This window comes from Microcaecilia unicolor, chromosome 4, assembly GCF_901765095.1.
Source record: "Microcaecilia unicolor chromosome 4, aMicUni1.1, whole genome shotgun sequence".
NCBI lineage: Eukaryota > Metazoa > Chordata > Amphibia > Gymnophiona > Siphonopidae > Microcaecilia > Microcaecilia unicolor.
The window spans coordinates 74695330-74718704 of record NC_044034.1 but is presented as its reverse complement, the minus strand read 5'-3'; the positions used below and the strand labels follow the sequence as shown (position 1 = coordinate 74718704).

The window sequence follows — 23375 nt, the reverse complement described above, 5'->3', positions numbered from 1 at the left end:
AGAAAAACTCTAGCTACTACAGAAGTATTAGACATAATAAATGTTTATTCAAATTGTCAAAGAAGCCAATCAAATAGTAACAAATAAACTCCCAATACAGTATAATATGTAACAAATAAAAACAGAGTTTTCCCTGGGAGCTGTCAATATGTCCACCTGCTAGTGTAGGCACATTGAGGCTCTCCATCCTCAGTTCTGTTTCCTGTTAAATACTTTTTTCTTCCTTTCTTCATTATCTTAATTATAATTACCCTTCCTACCTAATGAATATGCATCTTTCCAGAATATTCTGTTTCCTGTTATGAATCAAATTCTATCATTTATTCTCTTATTATACTGGCGGTTAGGGCCTCTCATGCACACAAGTTTTCATTTGATATGGGGTGACCTTTGTCCTTGGTATGCACAGTCATCATTCTAGCCCCCTCCACCCTTACAGTTTTACCCACAGCCACTCACTTCTCCTTCTGATTGTTTATCTGGATACAGCAGGTGTCCTTAGTCATAGGAATCTCTGGCTTAGTTGCTGACCAGCAACTTATCACAAGTTAGCACAGGCCAAAATGTCAAACCACAAATTTCTATAGCCTTAGAAAGGTATTTACCAGAAAAATGCTGTCTTGCAATTTCAGATCTGCTCTCAGCTCAAAGAAGAGCAAAATTGCTTACAATAAAGACTAGAAATATGTATGGTTTGCACCTTTTCATGGCCTCTATACTATACACTAGTCAGCAGGAACACAATGGACAGCAGTGGACTGTGATGCAAACAGCTATCATGTTATTTACCTATTTATTGTTGAAAAGCTGATAATGGATCTGTGGGGATATGTGCAACTGTGAATGTCATGGAGACAACCATTTGTGGCTGCCTGCCTGACCAACTAGGGGTGGGGGGTGGGGGGATGCCCAAAGGCCCGAGGTTCACAAAGTCCACATCTAGTGGCTTCTCTCTAGCCTTGCGCTTCATTTATCTTTTTAGCTGGCTCCTATTATTTACTAAACGTAATTCTGGGTATTCTATAAGAAACGGTTTCAAATTACAAAATTGGTGAATATAACAGAAACCTTCATGAAACTTTTAAACAAAAATTATTTCTCTCATTACTCATATTATATATATAATTACTTTTTGTGCAGAATCCAATAAAATATATAGGTATTTATTTGTTGTGCTCAGTTTTTTGGTGTATTGCTGTGGACTGAAAATCCAAGCTTAGCAGGGACACCACCCTTACATCATAGCACATCCTACCTCCATCCTAATAATGCTGTTCAATAGATGGGCAAAGTCCAAGAAAAATATTAAGAATTGATGTTCAAAAAAATTGAATAACAGCTACTTAGCTTAAGCAGAGATGTACAGAATCAAAGATCTTCTTCCTGCCAAGTTCTTGTCCACTGCAATACTTTTTTTCAAAAGAATCCTTCCGTGCAAAGTTTAAGAACAAAGAGAACACAGTCCAGCAATTCTAGTTCCCTACATGGGCCATGTTTCGCCAAACTAATGGCGTCTTCAGGGGAACTGATCTGAAATACAGGTAAAGATTTTGTAAAACCTAGCACTTCATTTCATATCTAGAAGTAAGTGTAGAACAACCATACAAAACTTAAAATATAAGGTATACTCCTTTACAGCAGAAAATACAAAATATAACTCACTGTTCATGTTCATATTCTGCGCATGTGTGGGCGTTCGGGAGTAGGTTTGTGAACCGGACAGGGTGGGGCTCCTCCCTGGTTCTGCTGAACAGTGAGTTATATTTTGTATTTTCTGCTGTAAAGGAGTATACCTTATATTTTAAGTTTTGTATGGTTGTTCTACACTTACTTCTAGATATGAAATGAAGTGCTAGGTTTTACAAAATCTTTACCTGTATTTCAGATCAGTTCCCCTGAAGACGCCATTAGTTTGGCGAAACATGGCCCATGTAGGGAACTAGAATTGCTGGACTGTGTTCTCTTTGTTCTTAAACTTTGCACGGAAGGATTCTTTTGAAAAAAAGTACTGCAGTGGACAAGAACTTGGCAGGAAGAAGATCTTTGATTCTGTACATCTCTGCTTAAGCTAAGTAGCTGTTATTCAATTTTTTTGAACATCAATTCTTAATATTTTTCTTGGACTTTGCCCATCTATTGAACAGCATTATTAGGATGGAGGTAGGATGTGCTATGATGTAAGGGTGGTGTCCCTGCTAAGCTTGGATTTTCAGTCCACAGCAATACACCAAAAAACTGAGCACAACAAATAAATACCTATATATTTTATTGGATTCTGCACAAAAAGTAATTATATATATAATATGAGTAATGAGAGAAATAATTTTTGTTTAAAAGTTTCATGAAGGTTTCTGTTATATTCTCCTATTATTTACTGCCAGACCTCCACATCTCCATTTCTGTGGTAGACCCCATTCAACTTTGCCCATGTGCCCACCCATTCCCAGGGTTGAAGGGGATCATTTTATTTATGTATTGTAACTGCCTAAAAAGTTCACTCACCTCCACAAGCATAAGAATTCCAGTTTCTTTTAACGTTATCGCTGTTCTGCTCCTCATGTTCAGTAAGCCCTGAGGTGGGACTCCTCACCCTCTACAGACAGGGCCATTTGCAAAATCCAAAGGGGGGGGGGGGCGTTCATCCAGTAACGGTTACTGCTCATTCTCTCCTGCAGGCAGCTCCTTGCTGGTGCCTACCCTAATCCCCTGCCCTCAGGCCTGCTGTCAGAAGGAGGCGGGGCCTGGGCCAGGGAAGAAGAGACGTCATGGAGACTCTACAACCAACACAATAGATCTTCCTGCCCGTGCAGCGCTTCTGAAAGAGGTGAGAGGCGCTGCTCGGGTCGTTAATAGGGAGGGGGGTCTCGGTGGAGGGGGGGAGCGGCGTAGTCGACCTCAGGGGGGCAGCGGGGGGGGGGCACGGGGCGAAAGAATGACGGGAGGCGGAGTTAGCTCTGCAGAACACAGGAACAGGAAGGGAGGGGGACCGGGGCAGCCAGCTAGCATTTTGCTTTTTCGGGGGGGGGGGGGGGGAGCGGGGGAAAGTGGGGGGCAGCGGGGGGGGGGGGGGGGGGGGGCAAGGCCGTCCATACAGGACACTCCTGATGAGCGCCCTTGCCCCCTCCCGATCCTTTGTTTTTGGATTTTGCTGACCGGGTAGCCACGTGTATGTGTTGTGGCTTTTTTTTTTGTTTGTTTTTACGTTTGCAGCATGCGCAGAGCAGCCAGCAAAACGCTTGGCTGCTCTGCGCATGATTTAGGGGCCGATTACCGATGTGTATTGTGATTCTTTGATACATTGTACGTTTGAATACCGATCTGAGCATGTGTGACTTTTTTTTTTGGTGCATTCTTCGTTTTTTAAAAATCGTTAGGGACTTTAACGATTTTGATTTTTTTACGTTTGGTTGCTGCATCTGCCTCTAAGTGCAGGACACAGCTATTCAGTAGATAAAGATAACAAGATAGTGTTGAATATTGGCACTATTTGGTTATCTCTAGGTCTGCCCCAAATTGCTTTCTATCCTTTTCACACCTAACTGCATAACCTTTGGCCAAACATCAAGATGTCCAGTACAAGGTTAGGTGGTCAACTGGCCAGAATATTCAAAATCAATGATTTAAGTGCCTCATGCTAAAGTTAACCGCATAAGCTTTGTAAAAGGCTCCCTTAATACTTTGCTATATCATTTGCAACTGTATTTTGTTAGCTAATGCTTATGTAGTTTTCACAAACATCAGAAAGAAACAGGGCAGAGTCAGCCGCTGTCTGGCCCAGCAGAAGACTCCAGAAAGCCTCTTCTCCCTCCTGCTCATGACTGGAGAAAATCTGCTGAGCTGCAACTGATTCTCTGCATCCCTTCTGTGAGTGGTATGAGGCAATCCGCTGTGAGAGGCAGGAAATCAGCAGCTGCAGGTCAGAAATGCTTCTGCAGTTGCAACAGAACTATTGGAAGGGAGAGAGCAGAAGAGGGTAGAAGGGAAAGGGTGGGTGATTATTTAGGTGGGGAGAGAAAAGAGGAGCAGGTGAGAGTAAAGGAGAGCAGAGGTAGATAAAGTGTTGTTCAGGCAAAGAAAGATGAGAAATGGGGGCTGGGTGAGAGCACAGGAGGATGAAAAGTGAAGGAGTATGTAGCAGTAAGAAATGGGGGCTATGCTTGTTAACGTTAAGCTTTACAATAAAAGTGTTAACCTGAAGTGACAGACGAAGCTTTTCAAATTCATCCTCCAGCATCTTCTGTTCAAGCTCATGGTTAGACTGCAGATCTACAAGAAAAAAAAATCCATACAAATTCTACCTCCATGCAAATAATCATATATAAAAGCAAAAGAAAACAGAAGTGTCACAGATCAGCTATGGAAGTACTGGCATGACAGACTTGCACTCTTTGGGGGCACCCCAAGAGCAGGAAATAGGAGCCAGTTCTATAATGGAACCTAGATGCCTAAATTCTGTTATAGAATACTAAAGTAACTTGATAGCGCGGTTAAATGCGTCAGGGATATGCATAACTTATAGTAGTCTCACATGCATAAATAGGAGTTCTCCTTTGTCCTTTCCGTGTTTACACTCCCATTCAAATATATACTATGCAACATAGTCACGTATGTGCAGGGGGGATTCTATAAATGATGCTTAAAATTGAGTGTGAAAATTTGGGCAGACAATTTAACTGAGTAATGCGCCAATAATTAGGTGCTAAGAATCAAATTATTGGCATTAACTGGCAACAATTTGGATTTACACATGCATCTTGCTAAGCACTACTCTATAAAGATGCACACGTAAATCCTTTAGCGCGTAACTGAAAAGGGGGGCATGGGAGGGGCATGGATACACTAGAATTCGGGGAATCTGTGCCTAATTTAGATGCAGGGATTTACACCAGGGTTCAGCTGGTGTAAATCCTTGCACCTAAAAAATTGGGTGCGGATCTCGGCACTATGCGCTTTTCTATAAATAGCGCCCAACTCAGAGCACTGTTTATAGAATAGCGCTCAGTGTGCATTTTTGTCAGCACCCAAATTTGGGTGCCATTTACTGAATTTAGTCCTTATCAATTTGTGCTTAGGCAGCATACTGACATATATATGTATCTAAGTGTGAACCTATGTTGGTACAATCATTGGTGCTTACTAATTTGGACTACTGTAATATTTGTATGTTGGCTACTACTACTACTACTACTACTACTTACCATTTCTAAAACGCTACTATACATACGCAGAGATGTACATTTGAACATGAAGAGACAGTCCCTGCTCGACAGAACTTACAATCTAATCAGAACAGGACAAATAAGGGAAAGGCAAATGGGACTTGATATACTGCCTTTCTGAGGTTTTCGCAACTACATTCAAAGCGGTTTATAAAATATTCAGGTACTTATTTTATACCAGGGGCAATGGAGGGTTAAGTGACTTGCCCAGAGTCACAGAGAGCTGCAGTGGGAATCAAACTCAGTTCCCCAGGAGCAAGGTCCATTGCACTAACCACTAGGCTACTCCTCCACTAGCAACATTCCATGTAGAAGCCTGCCCTTGCAGATCAGCAATGCGGCCGCGCAGGCTTCTGTTTCTGTGAGTCTGATGTCCTGCAGAATCTCAAATTGTAGCAACAGAATCTCAATAGTAGCAACATTCCATCTAGAATCTCAAATAGGGAAAGGGAAATGGGACTTGATATACCGCCTTTCTAAGGTTTTTGCAACTACATTCAAAGTGGTTTACATATATTCAGGTACTTATTTTGTACCAGGGGCAATGGAAGGGGTAAGGGCAGTGCTTTTTCTGTGCCAGTACGTGCCGGTACGGCGTACCGGCACCTTTTTTCTGAGGGCCGGCTCACCTGCCCACCTTCAGCTCCCTAACTTTCCGTTCATGCCCCCTGCGTTGAAATTTTCTACTTTTTACCCGAAGTTGCAGCGGCAAACCGGCAGTGAAAGCAGCAGGCAGGCTCACCTCCTCGTTGCTTCCCTTCCCTCTCAGCGTCTCGCCTTCCTCTGATGTAATTTCCTTTCCACGACGGTGGGACACTGAGAGGGAATGGAAGTGACGAGGAAGCGAGCCTGCCTGCTGTTTTCACTGCCGGTTCGCTGCTGCGACTTTGGGTAAAAAGTAGAAAATTTCAACACAGGGGGCACAAACGGAAAGTAGGGGAGTTGAAGGTGGGCAGGTAGGGCTGGAATGATCTCGGGGGCAGGTGGAGGCTTGGGCAAGTCACTGGACATGGAAGGGAGGGGAAGGATAGGGGGCAAAGGAGAATTGCTGGGCATGGAAGGGAGGGCAGAGGAGAATCGGTGGACATGGATGGGAGGGAAGGATAGGGGCAAAGGAGAATCGGTGGACATGGATGGGAGGGGAGGGCAGGGGAGAGAGGAGAATCGCTGGACATGGATGGGAAGGGAGAGAGGAGAGTTGCTGGACATGGATGGATGAAGGGGAGGGCAGGAGAAATGTTGGACACGGATGGAGGAGAGGGAAGACAGGCAGGAGAAGCACATGGATGGAGGGGAGGCAAGACAGGAGAAATTCTGGTCATGGACAGAGTGGAGGGAAGGGAAGAGAAATGTTGGAGGGAAGGAAAGACAGAGGAAGGAGATGCACACGGATGGAGGGGAAGGGAGAGAGGAGAAATGCTGGACATGGATGGAGGAGAGGGAAGACAGAGGAAGGAGATGCGAGAGAGTTGAAATGCTGGACATGGATGGAGAGGAGGAAAGAGAGAGGAAGTGAGATGAAGATGGATGGAGGGGAGGGGGAAAGGAGAAATGCTGTACATGGATGGAGGGGAGGGAAGGCAGAGGAGGAAATGAACATGGATTTAGGGGTGACGAGAAATTCTGGACACAGATGGAGGGGGAGAGAGTTGAAATGCTGGACATGGATGGTGGGGAGGGAAGAGAGAGGAAGTGAGATGAACACAGATGGAGGGGAGGAGAGAGGAGAAATGCTGGACATGGATGGATGAGAGGGAAGAGAGAGGAAGGAGATGCATATGGATGGAGGGGAGGGAAGAATAAGAAGGAGATGCATACTGACGGAGATGAGGGAAAGAGAAAAGAGGAAAAAACTGCACATGGATAGAGAAAATAGGCAAAAACTGGATCCACTCTATACCTCCTCCAGTCAAGTCTGTGGAGGACCCAGCTTTTACCTATGGATGTAGAGCAAGAAATGAAGAAGAAAAGAGGAAAGTAAAGAAATAAATGGAAAGGAAGCCCTGGAAACGGAGCTAAGGGAACAGAAGAGAGCAGCAGAATCAGAGACTGGGACCAACATGATCAGAAAAACAAAGTCACTAGACAACAAAGGTAGAAATATCATTTTATTTTCATTTTAGTGTTTGGAATATGCCCAATTTGAGAATTTACATCTGCTGTCTTTTTTTTGCACTGGGTATACTGGAGCTGTAACAGCTTACAGAAATTATTTATAATGAAAAAAAAAATCACATTTTTTCTCCTATACTGGTATAATATTTTCAATGATACCTGTTTATATGCGACATGGCTGGTATAAGGGGTGTGGCTACCATATGGGCGGAGCCATATATGGTGACCTCACCCATAATGAGTACCAGTACCTTTTTTCCTACAAAAAAAGCACTGGATAAGGGAATTACTTAAGGTGGGAATGATAAAACAGACCTGGGTACTGAACAAGTGAACAGGGTTTAGGAATTAAAAGCAGCCTCAAAAAGGTGGGCTTTTAGCTTAGATTTGAAGACAGCCAGAGATGGAGCTTGATGTACTGATTCAGGAAGTCTATTCCAGGCATATGGTGCAGCAAGATAAAAGGAACAGAGACTGGAGTTGGCAGTGGAGAAGGATACAGATAAGAGAGATTTACCCAATGAACGGAGTTCCCGGGGAGGAGTGTAGGGAGAGATAAGAGTGGAGATGTACTAAGGAGTTGCAGGGTGAAGGCACTTGTAAGTCAATAAGAGTAGTTTGAACTGTATGCGGAAAGAGATAGGGGAGCCAATGAAGTAACTTGAGGAGAGGGCTAATATGAGCATTGTGACACTGGCAGAATATAAGCCGTACAGCAGAATTTTGAACAGATTGAAGGGGAGAGAGATGGCTTAGCGAGAAGCAAGTTGCAATAGTCTAAGCGAGAGGTGATAAGAGTGTGGATAAGGGTTTTGGTAGTGTGCTCAGAAAGGAAGGGACAAATTTTGGTGATACTATAGACTCTTCTATATGTGGTACTTGCTGATGAATCAATTCAACTCTTGTGTATAGCAAGTAAAATTTCCTCTCTACTGCTGATATTTTATTCTATTAAATACTTTATTGGAGGAAAAGACTCCAGATGCTCGGCTTTCACAAAATAAATTTTTCTATTTGAATGCTGAGTGAGCTTCCTCATTAGTCAAAAAACCTCTGATATGATTTTTTATTATTTTTGTAACTTTTATAACTTAATTCATTTAGCATGACATGCAAACTGTGATTATAAGGGCACTTATCTCAAATGTGGCTCACTCGTTCAGGTTTGCCCTACAGAGAGCCTCTGTTTCACCATAGCTTCGTCAGGAGTCCAACCTGTAGCCAATCTATCTTATGCCCTGCTCTGGAATTCAGTGCTTTCATGGTTGAAATGGCCTTCCTCACACTTTCTACACTGAATGATATATACCACATTCCAGCCACCAAGCTCTGAAGTACTTGCACCTGTTTAACTATCTTCCCATCTCTGCAATAAAGCTGCCATTCTTCAGATTTCTATCTCTAACCACTGATACAGCTCTCAGAATTATGGAGTCTCTGTTACCTTAGGGCAATACTTCTGAACATCTGACTGTGAGTAAACTATCTATATTTATTCAATAAACAAAATTTCAGAAAATAAAGAGGCTTCAGGTGTGCGCTGGTGTGCAGAGGTTATACTTCAGGATATTAAGGCTTTACAGAAGGATGCTATATAGGAGAAACAAGCCAGATGTTAAAGAAGAGATTTAATTTACATAGACATCATATGAAAAATGGCAGTGCCAACCAGGATGTCACCCCTGTGGGGCAGCACTTTATAAAACCAGAACACTGTATCAATGATTTATGGTCAGAATACTAAAAGGAAACTAAGACAATCCAGGAATGTAAGACTTATAAAGTCAGAATGATTAAATATTTTGACACCCATCAGACAGGACTTAACAAAGATCTGGGTTTTCTAGCCCATTATAAAATATAAAATTCTACTGCCTTGTCACCCTTTTATCACCATGCATATCTCCCTGTCCCTCATCCACCTGGCTCTCACCTAACCCACCCCACCCTAATCCTGTGAGACTGTCACTGGAATGCTTTGATGTTTCACTTATATATACTGTTATTTATCAACATTTGCTTATTTCTGATCTGATGAAGAAGGGTTTCCTTTGAAAGCTAATAAAAAAATGTATTGTTAGTCCAATTAAAAAGGTATCATCTTATTTTCTTTTCTATGTTTTATTTTCTTTTATTTCTGTTGATTACCTTTAAAAGTGGACTAACACCGCTACCACATCTCTCTGTTCTATTCCGGAAAGCATTAAAGTGCTTCCTGTTTCGGATGTTTCTGGCATCATAATGTGACTTTTTTTTCGGCCACTTTTACTCTTGTTTTTTTGTTATGTAGTCTTTTTTTTTCTTTTTATTTGTAAGCCACAGGGAACTTCACAGCAAATGTGTGACAGAAATGCCATGTAATTTAATAACGTAAAGTAATGTTATGCAATATACGCCAATATTCTAAACATTTACATGTGCAAGGGGTTTGTGTATATGTGAGCCTTTCACCTCTTTGTACATTGTTCAGTACATACAGTGGCATTATGCAATAATAACCAATTTGGTGAGGTTTAAAAAAATCTACAGAGACTTTCAGAGTAAACAAAGATGATGACTTCAGAAGGAAACTGTCTTGTTATCAAAATATACCAATTTTCCTGCTCCTGGCTAGATAATATTCTCTTATGTCTTAGTCTGATTTTCTCCCTGTCCAAAGATTTTGTTCTGATATTTTTACTTGTATTGGGAACAAGAGATAAGAATGATTAGCAGTCTGCACTTTATTCACATGCTGAAATGTGACTGGGCAGTATGAGCTCACACTGCAACTGAACTCTTCAGACACCCCAAAAGCACATGTTTATTTAAATATGTACATGGCTTGAACATGTATTGTTGTTTTAATTAGTATAAACAGTAAGCATCTAATCATAAGTTTTAGAATTCACTTCTAAACTGTATTATCACTTCATATCACAAAACAATAAACTGATGCAAGACCAATTCAATCCACTAGGGGGCACAAAATAACCGTGACCATGGAACATATCTAATGGCAAACTCTATTCATAACATTTCCAGGGAGTAGCACTGTTAGTTTGTACTGTGTGTAGTGGTAAATATGTCACAGAGGCTACTGACACCTTTAGTCTAGTAGATTTATTGAGGCATAAGCTTTTGTGCACAAGTCTTCACTTTATCAGATGCAACTCTGTATATAAGCAATATTAATTATTATTGTAAATAAAGTAGTCAATTGACTAATTGACAGTGGCTTTTATTTTAGAAATAAAAAATCAATGAAGAACACTGTCTGCCAATACACAGAGGTTAGGAAAGGCATTTTTTCACCATCAGCAGTACTGACATGAATGTCCGTCACAGATTCTCAAGGCAGTCTCTCTTAAATGGATTTCATATTATTTTTGCAGATTCATTAACTTGTCTTTTAAGTCATACAAACACCAACAGCCATTAAAGGGGAAACGACAGCAGGAAAACAATGTCTGGCAATAGCAGCACCAGCTGTGGAACAGTACTGTTGGTAGACTGGCAAAATGAACAGAAAGATGGCCGGTTACGTATCTTTATGAACAACTTGAAAAACTGGAGGAGGACAAAGCCGTAGGACAGGAAGTGATCCATCCCAGGATACTGAGGACGTTCAGAGAGGTTCTGACTGAATTCTTTGATTGGGTAACCAGAGAACTGGATCAAGAACATGTGCTAGATGTAATCTACTTGGATTCAGTAAATCCTTTGACACGGTTTCTCATAGGAGATTCTTGAATCAACAGGCTGAAGTTAGGGCTTAAAGTGGTGAACTGGGTTAGAAACTGGTTGATAGACAGATGTCAGAGGGTGGTGGTTAATGGAATTCACTCGGAGGAAGGAAAGGTGAGGAGTGGAGTGCGTCAAGAATCATTGCTGGGGCCGATTCTATTCAATATATTTGTGAGCGACATTGCCGAAGGGTTAGGGGCCACATTTTATATTTTGTAACATTCGGAAGGCCAAAATAAACAGCATCACATTTTGCCACATTTCGTGAAAGAGTGGTAAAACACAAAGGTGCATTGTCCTCCCCAGCCTTCATCCATAAGTAATGCCACACTGGGAAAAGACCAAGGGTCCATCGAGCCCGCATCCTGTCCACGACAGTGGCCAATCCAGGCCAAGGGCACCTGGCAAGCTTCCCAAACGTACATTCTATACATGTTATTCCTGGGATTGTGGATTTTTCCCAAGTCCATTTAGTAGTGGTTTATGGACTTGTCCTTTAGGAAACCGTCTAACCCCTTTTTAAACTCTGCCAAGCTAACCGCCTTCACCACGTTCTCTGGCAACGAATTCCAGAGTTTAATTATGCGTTGGGTGAAGAAACATTTTCTCCAATTTGTTTTAAATTTACTGCACTGTAGTTTCATCGCATGCCCCCTAGTCCTAGTATTTTTGGAAAGCGTGAACAGATGCTTCACATCCACCTGTTCCACTCCACTCATTATTTTATACACCTCTATCATGTCTCCCCTCAGCCGTCTCTTCTCCAAGCTGAATAGCCCTAGCCTCCTTAGTCTTTCTTCATAGGGAAGTCGTCCCATCCCCGCTATCATTTTAGTTGCCCTTCGCTGCACCTTTTCCATTTCTACTATATCTTTCTTGAGATGCGGCGACCAGAATTGAACACAATACTCAAGGTGCGGTCGCACCATGGAGCGATACAACGGCATTATAACATCCTCACACCTGTTTTCCATACCTTTCCTAATAATACCCAACATTCTATTTGCTTTCCTAGCCGCAGCAGCACACTGAGCAGAAGGTTTCAGTGTGTTAGTGACATTGCCGAAGGGTTACGAGGTAAAGTTTGCCTTTTTGCGGATGACACCAAGATTTGCAACAGAGTGGACACCCCAGAGGGAGTGGAAAACATGAAAAAAGATCTGAAGAAGCTAGAAGAATGGTCTAACGTTTGGCAATTAAAATTCAATGCGAAGAAATGCAAAGTGATGCACTTAGGGAGTAGAAATCCAAGGGAGACGTATGTGTTAGGCGGGGAGAGTCTGATTGGCACGGACGGGGAGAGGGATCTAGGGGGTGATAGTATCCGAGGACCTGAAGGCAACAAAACAGTGTGACAAGGCGGTGGCCATAGCGAGAAGATTGCTAGGCTGTATAGGGAGAGGTGTGACCAGCAGAAGAAGGGAGGTTTTAATGCCCCTGTATAAGACGTTGGTGAGGCCCCACCTGGAGTACTGTGTTCAGTTTTGGAGGCCGTACCTTGCGAAGGATGTCAAAAAAATGGAAGCGGTGCAAAGAAAAGCTACGAGGATGGTATGGGATTTGCGTTCCAAAACGTATGAAGAGAGACTTGCTGACCTGAACATGTATACCCTGGAGGAAAGGAGGAACAGGGGTGATATGATACAGACGTTCAAATATTTGAAAGGTATTAATCCGCAAACGAATCTTTTCCGGAGATGGGAAGGCGGTAGAACGAGAGGATATGAAATGAGATTGAAGGGGGGCAGACTCAGGAAAGATGTCAGGAAGTATTTTTTCACGGAGAGGGTGGTGGATGCTTGGAATGCCCTCCCGCGGGAGGTGGTGGCGATGAAAACGGTAACGGAATTCAAACATGCGTGGGATATGCATAAAGGAATCCTGTGCAGAAGGAATGGATCCTCAGAAGCTTAACTACAATTGGGTGGCAGAGCAGGTGGGGGGAAGAGGGGTTGGTGGTTGGGAGGTGAGGATAGGGGAGGGCAGACTTATATGGTCTGTGCCAGAGCCGGTGATGGAAGGCGGGACAGGTGGTTGGGAGGCAGGAAAAACTGCTGGGCAGACTTATACGGTCTGTGCCCTGAGAAAGACAGGTACAAATCAAGGTAAGGTATACACATGAGTTTATCTTGGGCAGACTGGACGGACCGTGCAGGTCTTTTTCTGCCGTCATCTACTATGTTACTATGTTACTATGTTATCGATGACGACACCCAGATCCCTTTCTTGGTCCGTAACTCCTAACGTGGAACCTTGCATGACGTAGCTATAATTCGGGTTCTTTTTTCCCACATGCATCACCTTGCACTTGCTCACATTAAACGTCATCTGCCATTTAGCCGCCCAGCCTCCCAGTCTCGTAAGGTCCTCTTGTAATTTTTCACAATCCTGTCGCGAGTTAACGACTTTGAATAACTTTGTGTCATCAGCAAATTTAATTACCTTGCTAGTTACTCCCATCTCTAAATCATTTATAAATATATTAAAAAGCAGCGGTCCTAGCACAGACCCCTGAGGAACCCCACTAACTACCCTTCTCCATTGTGAATACTGCCCATTTAACCCCACTCTCTGTTTCCTATCCTTCAACCAGTTTTTAATCCACAATAGGACATTTCCTCCTATCCCATGACCCTCCAATTTCCTCTGTAGCCTTTCATGAGGTATCTTGTCAAACGCCTTTTGAAAATCCAGATACACAATATCAACCGGCTCCCCTTTGTCCACATGTTTGTTTACTCCTTTAAAGAACTGAAGTAAATTGGTCAGGCAAGATTTCCCCACACAAAAGCCGTACTGACTTGGTCTCAGTAATCCATGTCCTTGGATGTGCTCTATAATTTTGTTTTGATAATAGCCTTTACCATTTTCCCCGGCACCGACATCAGACTCACCGGTCTATAATGTCCAGGATCTCCCCTGGAACCTTTTTAAAAAATCGGCATTAGATTGGCCACCCTCCAATCTTCCGGTACTACGCTCTCTCTCTCATGCAACCCCCCCCCCCCCCCCAAGTCTTCACCCAGTCTCTTTCCCCTCACCTAGATTCAGCTGCAGAAGAAGCAGCGGGATTCCTGCTTCCCCACCGTGACACAGCTCTCTGCAAGCTTGAGGTGCGTGGTGACAGAAGTTTTGGTTCGCCTTACGGTTTGAAGTCTCGCAAGAAACTGCAAGACTGATCCGAACTTCTGGTACCACATGGCTTAGAGCTGAGTAATGGTGAGGAAGCAGGAATCCTGCTGTAAGCACCACAGAATTACCAAGATTCCGATGGCCAGATAAAAGCACTTGGTGTGCCGGATTCTGGCCCGTGGGCAGTAGGTTGGACATGCCTGGGTTAGAAGGTAAAGCCTGCCTTTTTGTGATTGACACCAAGATTTGCAATAGAGTGGACACCCCTGAGTTCAATTCCCACTTCAGGCACAGGCAGCTCCTTGTGACTCTGGGCAAGTCACTTAACCCTTCATTGCCCCAGGTACAAATAAGTACCTGTATACAATATGTAAGCCGCATTGAGCCTGCCACGAGTGGGAAAGCGCGGAGTACAAATGTAATTAAAAAAAAAAAAAGAAGAGGGATCTGCAAAAGAGAAGAATGGTCTAATATTTGTCGAGTGGTGCTTAGATGGTGACTCTGGCTATGAAGAATTAAAAACAGTGCCGGGCAGATTTCTCCAGTCTGTGAGCTGTATATGGCAAGGCAGTTTAGGATGAGCTGGAGAGGGCTTTGACGGCAATTTCAGTAGTTGGAATGTAAGGACAGTGCTGGGCAGACTTCTACGGTCTATGTCCCAGAAATAGCCCAGAAAGATCTCAAATATTTTATTAAAAACTTTAAGAGGTCTTCTTATTAGAAGCTCAAGTCAACCTCACAAACAAAAGGCAATATACATCAAACATAAGAGGCAAAATATACACTATGTAACGAATTGCTTCTCCAACATAAAGGAATCTCTAATTTTTTTGAAAGGTATATATAAATCCCAAACCTATACCTCACACTCCAACCCTTCCCTTCTCCACCAGACTGTGAAATAAAACAAATGAAGCAGATCCAGGATTTGTATTTTTCCTGATGTCTCTCAGTCTGTACAACTTAGGCGTAAAGCTTTTTTGGCGTTGAAGCCAAGGGTGTTGGCTCTTGGGCTACTTTCTTTCTTAAAAACCCGTGTAAAAGTCTTATGTCATATCATGGATCTGATTATTATTTTTTTTTTTATTCCTTACAGTTGGAACAATTTTTAAAGGGTCAAGAGAAGTAATGTTCTGGGATAGATTATGCACCATGTAAATGTAAGCGCTGTGAATGTTAGTTTAATACTGACTATTTTCTTTGATCCAATTTCTTTAGTTTGGTAATCAACTCCCTTAGATGTGGACTAGTTGGGTTTCTTGGGATATTTTATCTTATATTCTTGCTTATTTTTTTCCCATTTTCATGAACACGTTCTATTCTATTTGATGGATATGTACGCATTAAAAGTACATTTAAAATAAATAAATAAAAATGAAGCAATGAATGTCCACAAACAAATTCTATGAGCAATGAGTAAGAAAGTGTTCCCATATGCGCTTCCATTTAGCCAGAGTCTTATGCTGTACCATGATCTTCTCTATATCACTTATTTTATTTATTTTATTTGTTGCATTTGTATCCCACATTTTCCCACCTCTTTGCAGGCTCAATGTGGCTTACATGGTACCGTACTCGGCGTTAACTGATTTCGGTATGAACAAATACAAGTTACGAGTAATATCAAGGTGATATTATGGTACAGTGAGATACATGTATGGTAAAGACAACTGGGGAGAACTTAATGAGGGAAAGGAAGAGTTAGGATATGTCCGTTATGATCTTTGGTTACATTGTGTCACAAATGTCCAGGTTTTTTTATGTTGGGCTGGTGAGGTATGCCCTTCTGAACAGTTCTGTTTTTAGCGCTTTCCGGAAATTCATGTGGTCGAGTGTGGTTTTTACTGCTTTTGGCAGTGTGTTCCACAATTGTGGACCAAATCTCTGTAATCCATTTGTAAACAGGTGGAACAGCCTCAAATTTCCAAGCAGTAGCCAGAGTGAGACATGCTGCATTAAGATAATATTGCATGAGACACTGCTGTCTCAAGTGTGCTCCCCGAACCTGTCTATCAGGATCAAGTATTTTCTACCACATTCACTGTTGGCTTAACCGTGAATTGATACTGAGTGTTGGGCAGAACGGATGAAACATTCAGGTCTTTATCTGCCATCATCTACTATATCACTATGTAAGGAGCTACAGAAATCTCATAGTAATAGACTGGCAAAATAAACAGAAAAAAGAGCAGCAGAACACTCTAAAGATAGACTGGCAAAATAAACAGCCACAGCACTTTGGGAATACTAAAAAATTGATTGCAGAGTCTCCGTTGCTGAAAGGATAAAATAATGAAGCTGCTGTGTTAGTTCACTTGAATGTACAGAGAAAACAGCTAACAACTAAAAGTAAAAAAATAAGGTGATACACTGGCTTGGATTTCTGCCAGGCAGGTGGGTCTCTGGCCAATTCAGCCATCTATCCACTTTTGGTCGGTAAGTGAGTACCTTGGTTTTAGCCGGAGGTAAAGATGAATGGAGAAAGCAATGGCAAACCAACTTTCTGCTAAGAAACCGCCCCACAAGTGGTGCACCCCCCCCCCCCCATAAGTTGTTCATAACTTGGTACTTGCATACAGGGGGGCTTGTCTTTAACTCTACTTTTTTATTGGGCCAACTTAATACATTTCTCCCCTGGGTTGGGCGCAGATCCAGATGCATGAGTAAACTAATTAGTCAATTGAGTGCTAATAACCAATTACTAGCGTTAATTGGAGTTAATTGGCATTTAATTGCTATTAATTTAGATTTATATGTGCATCTGTCTACATTCTGTAATGCTATGATATCTCGCGTTCAACCCCAAAGGGGGTATGGCCATGGGAGGGGCATGGGCAGGTCAGGGGCGATCCATATATTTAAATGCACTGTTATAGAATACCAGGGTTATGTCCCCAACTTGTGTGCCGGGATTTAAAGGGAAAGGAGATGGGACTTGATATACCACCTTTGTGTAGTTACAATCAAAGCGGTTTACATATTATATACAGGTACTTACTTTGTACCCGGGGCAATGGAGGATTAAGTGACTTGCCCAGAGTCACAAGGAGCTGCAGTGGATATTGAACCTGGTTTTCAGGCCACTGCACTATCATTAGGCTATTCCTCTACTTCAACAAGTTTCAGTTAGTGTTTCCTCACGCCCAAAGTTGGGAATGGAAATCCGCTCTAAGAGCAATCGATAAAGGGCACTCAGGCCCTTTATAGAATAGCACTTAAAGCCAGATTCTATATATAGCGCCTAAAAAATTTGTGCAGAAATTATTTCCACCTAAGTGTATTCCATAAGCGGTGCCTAGATTTAAGCCTAGAATACACTTAGTTTGTATCAAAGCACCTAAAAATACGCACCTCCATTTACACCAATGAAAATGTGGTGTAAATTCCGGCACACAGATTTAGATGCAGAGAACCATATTCTATAACAGTGTACGTAAATTTTGGAATGTCCATGAAATGCCCATTTCCCCACCTACAACCATGCCCCTTTTTTGCCTACACACATTAGAATTTAGGCACAGTGTGTTACAGAATACGCTTAACGAGTTGTGCATGTAAATTCTGATTATTGCCAATTAGTGCTCATTATTGAAGTATTTTTTCACTGAGAGGGGTGGTGGATGCCTGGAATGCCCTCCCACGGGAGGTGGTGGAGATGAAAATAGTAATGGAATTCAAAAATGCATGGGACAAACACAAAGGAATCCTGGTTAAAAGGACTGGATCCAAAGAAGATTAGGGGAGATTAGGTAGGAAAGCCAGTGCTGGGCTGACTTCTACGGTCTGTGCACTGATGGAGGCTGAATTAGATTTGGATGGGCCGCAGTGGAGCTTTTCGGGGGCTTTGACAACAACTTCAGAAACTTTAGATCAAGGCCAGTGCTGGGCAGACTTCTACGGTCTATGCCCTAAAATTGGGAAGAATAAATCAAGAACAGGTATATATGCAATATGTAATGATTTTATCTTGTTGGGCAGACTGGATGGACTGTTTACGTCATTATCTGAAGACATCCACTATGTTACTATATTGTTTGTTAAGTGCTGTTAACAATGCCAATTAGCTTGTTAAGCCAATTAAGTTACGCCATTGTTATAGAATACGCTAGGATTTCCGTGAAATATAGGCGTGATATATAGAATCAGGAGGCTAGCGGGGATTTTTCCTTGCACCTCAATTTAAGCACCATTTACTGAATCAGACCCTTCTTGACTCACTTTGGGAGCTAAGACCCCTTCCTCAGCTCAAAACATAATGTCATCTTTTGCTCTTTCTGTTCTGACTTATGGAAGGGAATTTCATTTCCAAATGTTAGTTAAAAAAATCTATTAAGTTAGTCCAATAGAAAGATATTACCCGTAAATCTTTGTTTTGGTTAACCTTTCTTTTCTATTAAACTCTAAAACTCAGGTACAAAGTCATACAAATCCTGCAAAATTCTCTTAGGAATCACAACCTGCACAAATCCTCTGACAGGATCCCACATTAAACACTCATGATTCACTAGCTGTGAATTTGTACACCACGATCTAGGGATCCTTTATTTGGCATCAGCCAATTTCAACCCATAGTCCTGTTTCTGTTACATAGAAGTTTTCTCAATACTGAAAAAAGTCAATAAAAATGAAAAAGTGAAAAAATGAGTGCATTATATTTTTATTTCTCTGATTGTAAGGGAATACCCTAGAAAGTTCTTAGGGGCCCTGCACTAGCGGTGGCGGCCGTTTTTCCCACTCGCCAGGGCCCCTTTTACTGCAGCAGGTAAAAAGGCCCCTAAGAACTTTCTAGGGTATTCCTTTACAGTTCTTACTTGCCGCACAGCCATTTTTTTTTTTGGGGGGGGGGGGGGGGGGAGGATGGGAGAAGTACTTACCGTCACACATTGAGGTGGAGGTAAGGGCTCCTGCGCTAACCGGGCAGCGCATGATGCTGTTCGATTACCGCCGGGTAGCCTTGGCGTAATTATTTTAAAAATATTTCTACTAGCACCTTTCTGTGCCCTTGTCAACTGTGGGGGGCCCTTTTGCAAAGGCGTACTGAAAAATGACCTGTGGTAGTGTAGATATGTGTTTTGGGCGCGCGCAGAATCATTTTTCAGCGCACCTGTAAAAAATGCCTTTTAAAATTTTTGCCGAAAATTGACGTGCGGCAAAATGAAAATTGCCACAAGTCCTTTTTGGGTCTGAGACCTTACCCCCAGCCATTAACCTAGCGGTAAGGTCTCACGCGGTAATGGTCTATGCGTGTAGAATGACGATTACCACCCGTGCGCCAGAAAATAAAACTATTTTCCAGCGCACCTAGCGGACACGCGTCAAAAATGAAATTACCACAAGGGCCACGCAGTAGCCAGGTGGTAACTCAAAATTGACGCGCATTGGGCGCGCATAGGTGCCTATGTGGCTTAGTAAAGGGGCCCCTGTGTGCACAAGAGGTTCATGTAGCAAGCCCAACCTAGCCAATTACTAATGACATTACTGCAGGTCCTGATGGTTACTCCAAATCTTCCAATCTGATATATTCTGAGCAGCATTTAAACGTTTAGCAGCATTCACTTGGAGGGAAATTACCTAGCTCAGTGGTTCCCAAACTTGGTTCTGGAGGCACCCCGGTCAGTCAGATTTTTGGGATATCCACAATGAATATTTGAGAGAGATTTGTTGCACTGCTTCCACTGCATGCAAATCTCTGTCAAAAATATTCATTGTGGATATCCTGAAAACCTGACTGGCTGGGGTGCCTCCAGGACCAGGTTTGAGAACCACTGACCTAACTGATTTTGAACCAAGACCACAGGCACCACAGAAATTTAGATCCTCTGTGATGCTAGTTTTTAAAAATTTTGTATGCTCTGCAGGGATTATAATATTTCAGATGTACACCTCCACTTACAGTTTAAACAGTACTCATAAGGATGATTTTGTGGTTTCTAGGACTGAAAGATAAAAATTATGATAATTTTAGAGAGCAATATACAGATGATTTGACCTGGGTAGCTAAATGGATATTAGGTAAAATCCTCAGTTGAAAATTGCCCTCTCTCTTTAGCTTAGATGATAAAAAGCCCCACGCTGTTCCAAACAGCGCTGTAAAAATAGCGCTGGAACAGCGCGGGGCGTTATTAGACCTATGATCAGAGATAATTGCATGCAAATTTAAGCACGCAATTCTCTCTGATCATGGGGTAGAAGTGCGGGAGAACTGTGCCCGAGCATGCGCTCAGCACAATCCTTCCACACTTGTTAGACAGGTCTGGGCTGTCAAAAGCCCAAACCTGTCAAACACAGGGGCTGGAGGTCCATGGGACCACCAGATCACAACTACCCCTACCCCAAGGAAGGCAAAATGGGGGCTGGAGGTCTGGCGGACCTCCGGTCCCCGTCCTCCCTCCCCAGGTTCAGGGAGGGCTGGAGATCCGGTGGGTTTCCAGCCCCCCAAACTCCCATTTTGCAGCATTGAAGGAAGAGGAGAGAGGCAGGTTACCTCCCTCCTCCAACCCAAAGTAGGGGGGTGGGTGGGGGATTGACACTGGACTACAAGGGACCCTTGTCAATGCTGGGGGGGTTAGGGGGGCTGGAGATCCACCGGATCTCCAGCCCTCCCTGAACTGTGTCGGGGGGACCGGAGGTCCAGCGGACCTCCAACCCCCCCTGTCGCTGGGGGGTGGGGGAGGGGTTGGTCACCCATTGGGCCACCAGGGACTTTTCTTGAAATTCTGAGAGGAGTTAGGGAGAGCTGGAGACCCACCAGATCTCCAGCCCTCCCTGAACCTGGGAGGGATTGTCGGAGGGACCAGAGGTCCGCCGGACCTCCAGCCCCATCACTGGGGGAAGTCTTTGGGTTTGCTTTGTTGGGGGGAATGGGGGCCTGCTAGCATGCAAATGCATGCTGGACAGGGCTCATCATTCCTCCCCAATGGTCTGAAAACCCCAACGCCAGCTTGAAACTGGCGTAGGGTTTGCCACGGCCAGCAACCCAATCTTTGGCACGCTGGTTGCTGATCATTGGGGATGAATATTATTAGCCCTGTTTTGCATGCATTTGCATGCTAGCTGCGTTCAGAGCCCTCGAGTGCATTGTTTCACACGTTCGGGGACTGTGATCAAGGGGCTGTAGCAAACGCCGGCGCTAGTATCTCGCTAACAGCCTCTAGTGCCGGCGTTTGCTTCTGATCATCCCTATGTTTGTGGGTAGAAGTACCCATGCAGATTCATGGCTACTTTTATCCATGTTATACAAAGGAGGGGCATGCATACAGCCTGTAAATCAGGTGCAAATTGGAGTTTGTTTCAGGCAGTAGGGGTGGGGAGGAGAAAATGAAAAGTATGATTGTCCTAAAGATGAGCATGTCATGTTCAGGATTAATACGAGTTGGACTGGTTACCTTGAATTTTGTTGTTATGTTCATCTTCTAGCACAGCAATGGCAACAGTATGGCAGTTCTCCATCTGCAGAACAACAGCTTCATGGGCTATGGTGAGGCCTTCAACCTGTCCAAATAACAGCACACTTTGTGTAAGAAGCACATATAGATACAGGGACTTGGGAGTTAGTGATTTCTGACCAGAGGATTTCAGGCATTTTATTTTCAAGCATCATAACAAGTGCAAATGATACAGACTCATTTAGAGACCCTGAAAAAACAGGTAGCAAAACAGACATTTAGGTTTGCCTATGTAAAAGTAGAAGAGAACAACAAAAGGCAGACCTCGTGGAAAACACTGTCTTTATTAGTCAATTAAAAGCTCCCAGACGTTTCAACATTAAACGCCCGACAGAATTGCAGGCTGCGTCAGGGGCAGTAGTAACTGCAAATACATAATAAAAAAAACATTCAGATCCAAATCATAAAAACCAATGAAAAAGATCAACTTCAATCAAATAAAAAGCAGGAACTCCCAGCAAATCATTTAAAAAGATGTAATCCAATGTAATCCCATCTCTTTCCCCTATCTGCTCATTTTCAGCGGCATTTAACTGATGCTAATTTTCAGCAAGATCTGGTTATTGCCACTAAAAATTGACGATTAGCACCTAAGTGAAAACCAGCCATTTTGTGGTCATTCCAGAGATGGAGTCAGCACTTGATAGGTTAAGGGGCCCCTTTTACCAAGCTGCGACAAAAGGGGACTGGCGCATGTTTTACACGCGCGCCAAGGTCCCCTTTTACCTCAGCTGGTAAAAGGGAAGGTCTCACTTTCCTGCAGGAAATGGCTGTGCAGCAAGTAAAGCACTTGCTGTGTGGTCATTTGGGGGGGGGGAGCCCTTACCGCCGCGCTAACCCAGTGATAACTGGGCAGTGCGCGGCACTGTCCAATTACCACTGGGTACAGTCTGGAGCTACAAAAATACATTTTTGTAATGACAGAAATGACGGCACGTGGTAGGGGTGTGAAGTACCGCCAGGCTGCTGCGGTAGCCTGGCGGTACTTCTGTTATAGCGAGCAGTAAGAGTAAGCCATATTGGGTCAGAACAATGGTTCATCTAGCCTAGTATCCTGTTTCCAAAAGCGGCCAAGCCAGGTCACAAGTACCTGGCAGAAACCCAAATCGTGGAAACATTCCATGCTACCAATCCTGGGGCAAGCAGTTGCTTCCCCCATGTCCATCTCAATAACAGACTACAGGCTTTTCCTCCAGGAACTTGTCCAAACCTTTTTGAAACCCAGATACGCGAAAGGCTGTTACCATGGCCTCCAGTAAAGAGTTCCGGAGCGTAAATATTCATTGAGTAAAAAAATATTTCCTCCTATTTTTTTTTTAAAGTATTTCCATGTAACTTCATTGAGTGTCCCCTAGTCTTTGTACTTTTGGAACGAGTAAAAAATTGATCTACTCGTTCTACACCACTCAGGATTTTGTAGACCTCAATCATATCTTCCCTCAGCTGCATCTTTTCCAAGCTAAAGAGCCCTAACCTCTTCAGCCTTTCCTCATACAAGAGGAGTTCCATCCCTTTTATCATTTTGGTCACTCTTCTTTCTGTGGTTCCCAGACTGACAATGTACAATTGATTGGTTGCTCTCACAATGGTACTGCACAAAAACAATTTCAAGTCAATATGGCTCTCATGAGATGTTCATGTATTGTAACTTGATTCTTATTAATAAATCATTGACAATTTATGCTGTTGAATTTTCAGGGTCCATATCTCTATCTCTAAAAAGTATAATATAATGCTT

At 43.0% G+C, this 23375-nt stretch overlaps 1 protein-coding gene across 1 annotated transcript in view; it reads right to left on the bottom strand.

Moving 5' to 3' along the window:
• MTUS2 (microtubule associated scaffold protein 2) overlaps positions 1 to 23375 on the bottom strand; it is a 494757-nt gene that overhangs the window by 31474 nt on the left and 439908 nt on the right. Inside the window, exons 9-10 of the mRNA XM_030202400.1 lie at positions 21578 to 21683; positions 4193 to 4266 (exon numbers count right to left, since the gene is read on the bottom strand). Coding sequence (XP_030058260.1) covers positions 4193 to 4266; positions 21578 to 21683 — 180 coding nt within the window. The remainder of the gene's footprint in view (positions 1 to 4192; positions 4267 to 21577; positions 21684 to 23375) is intronic.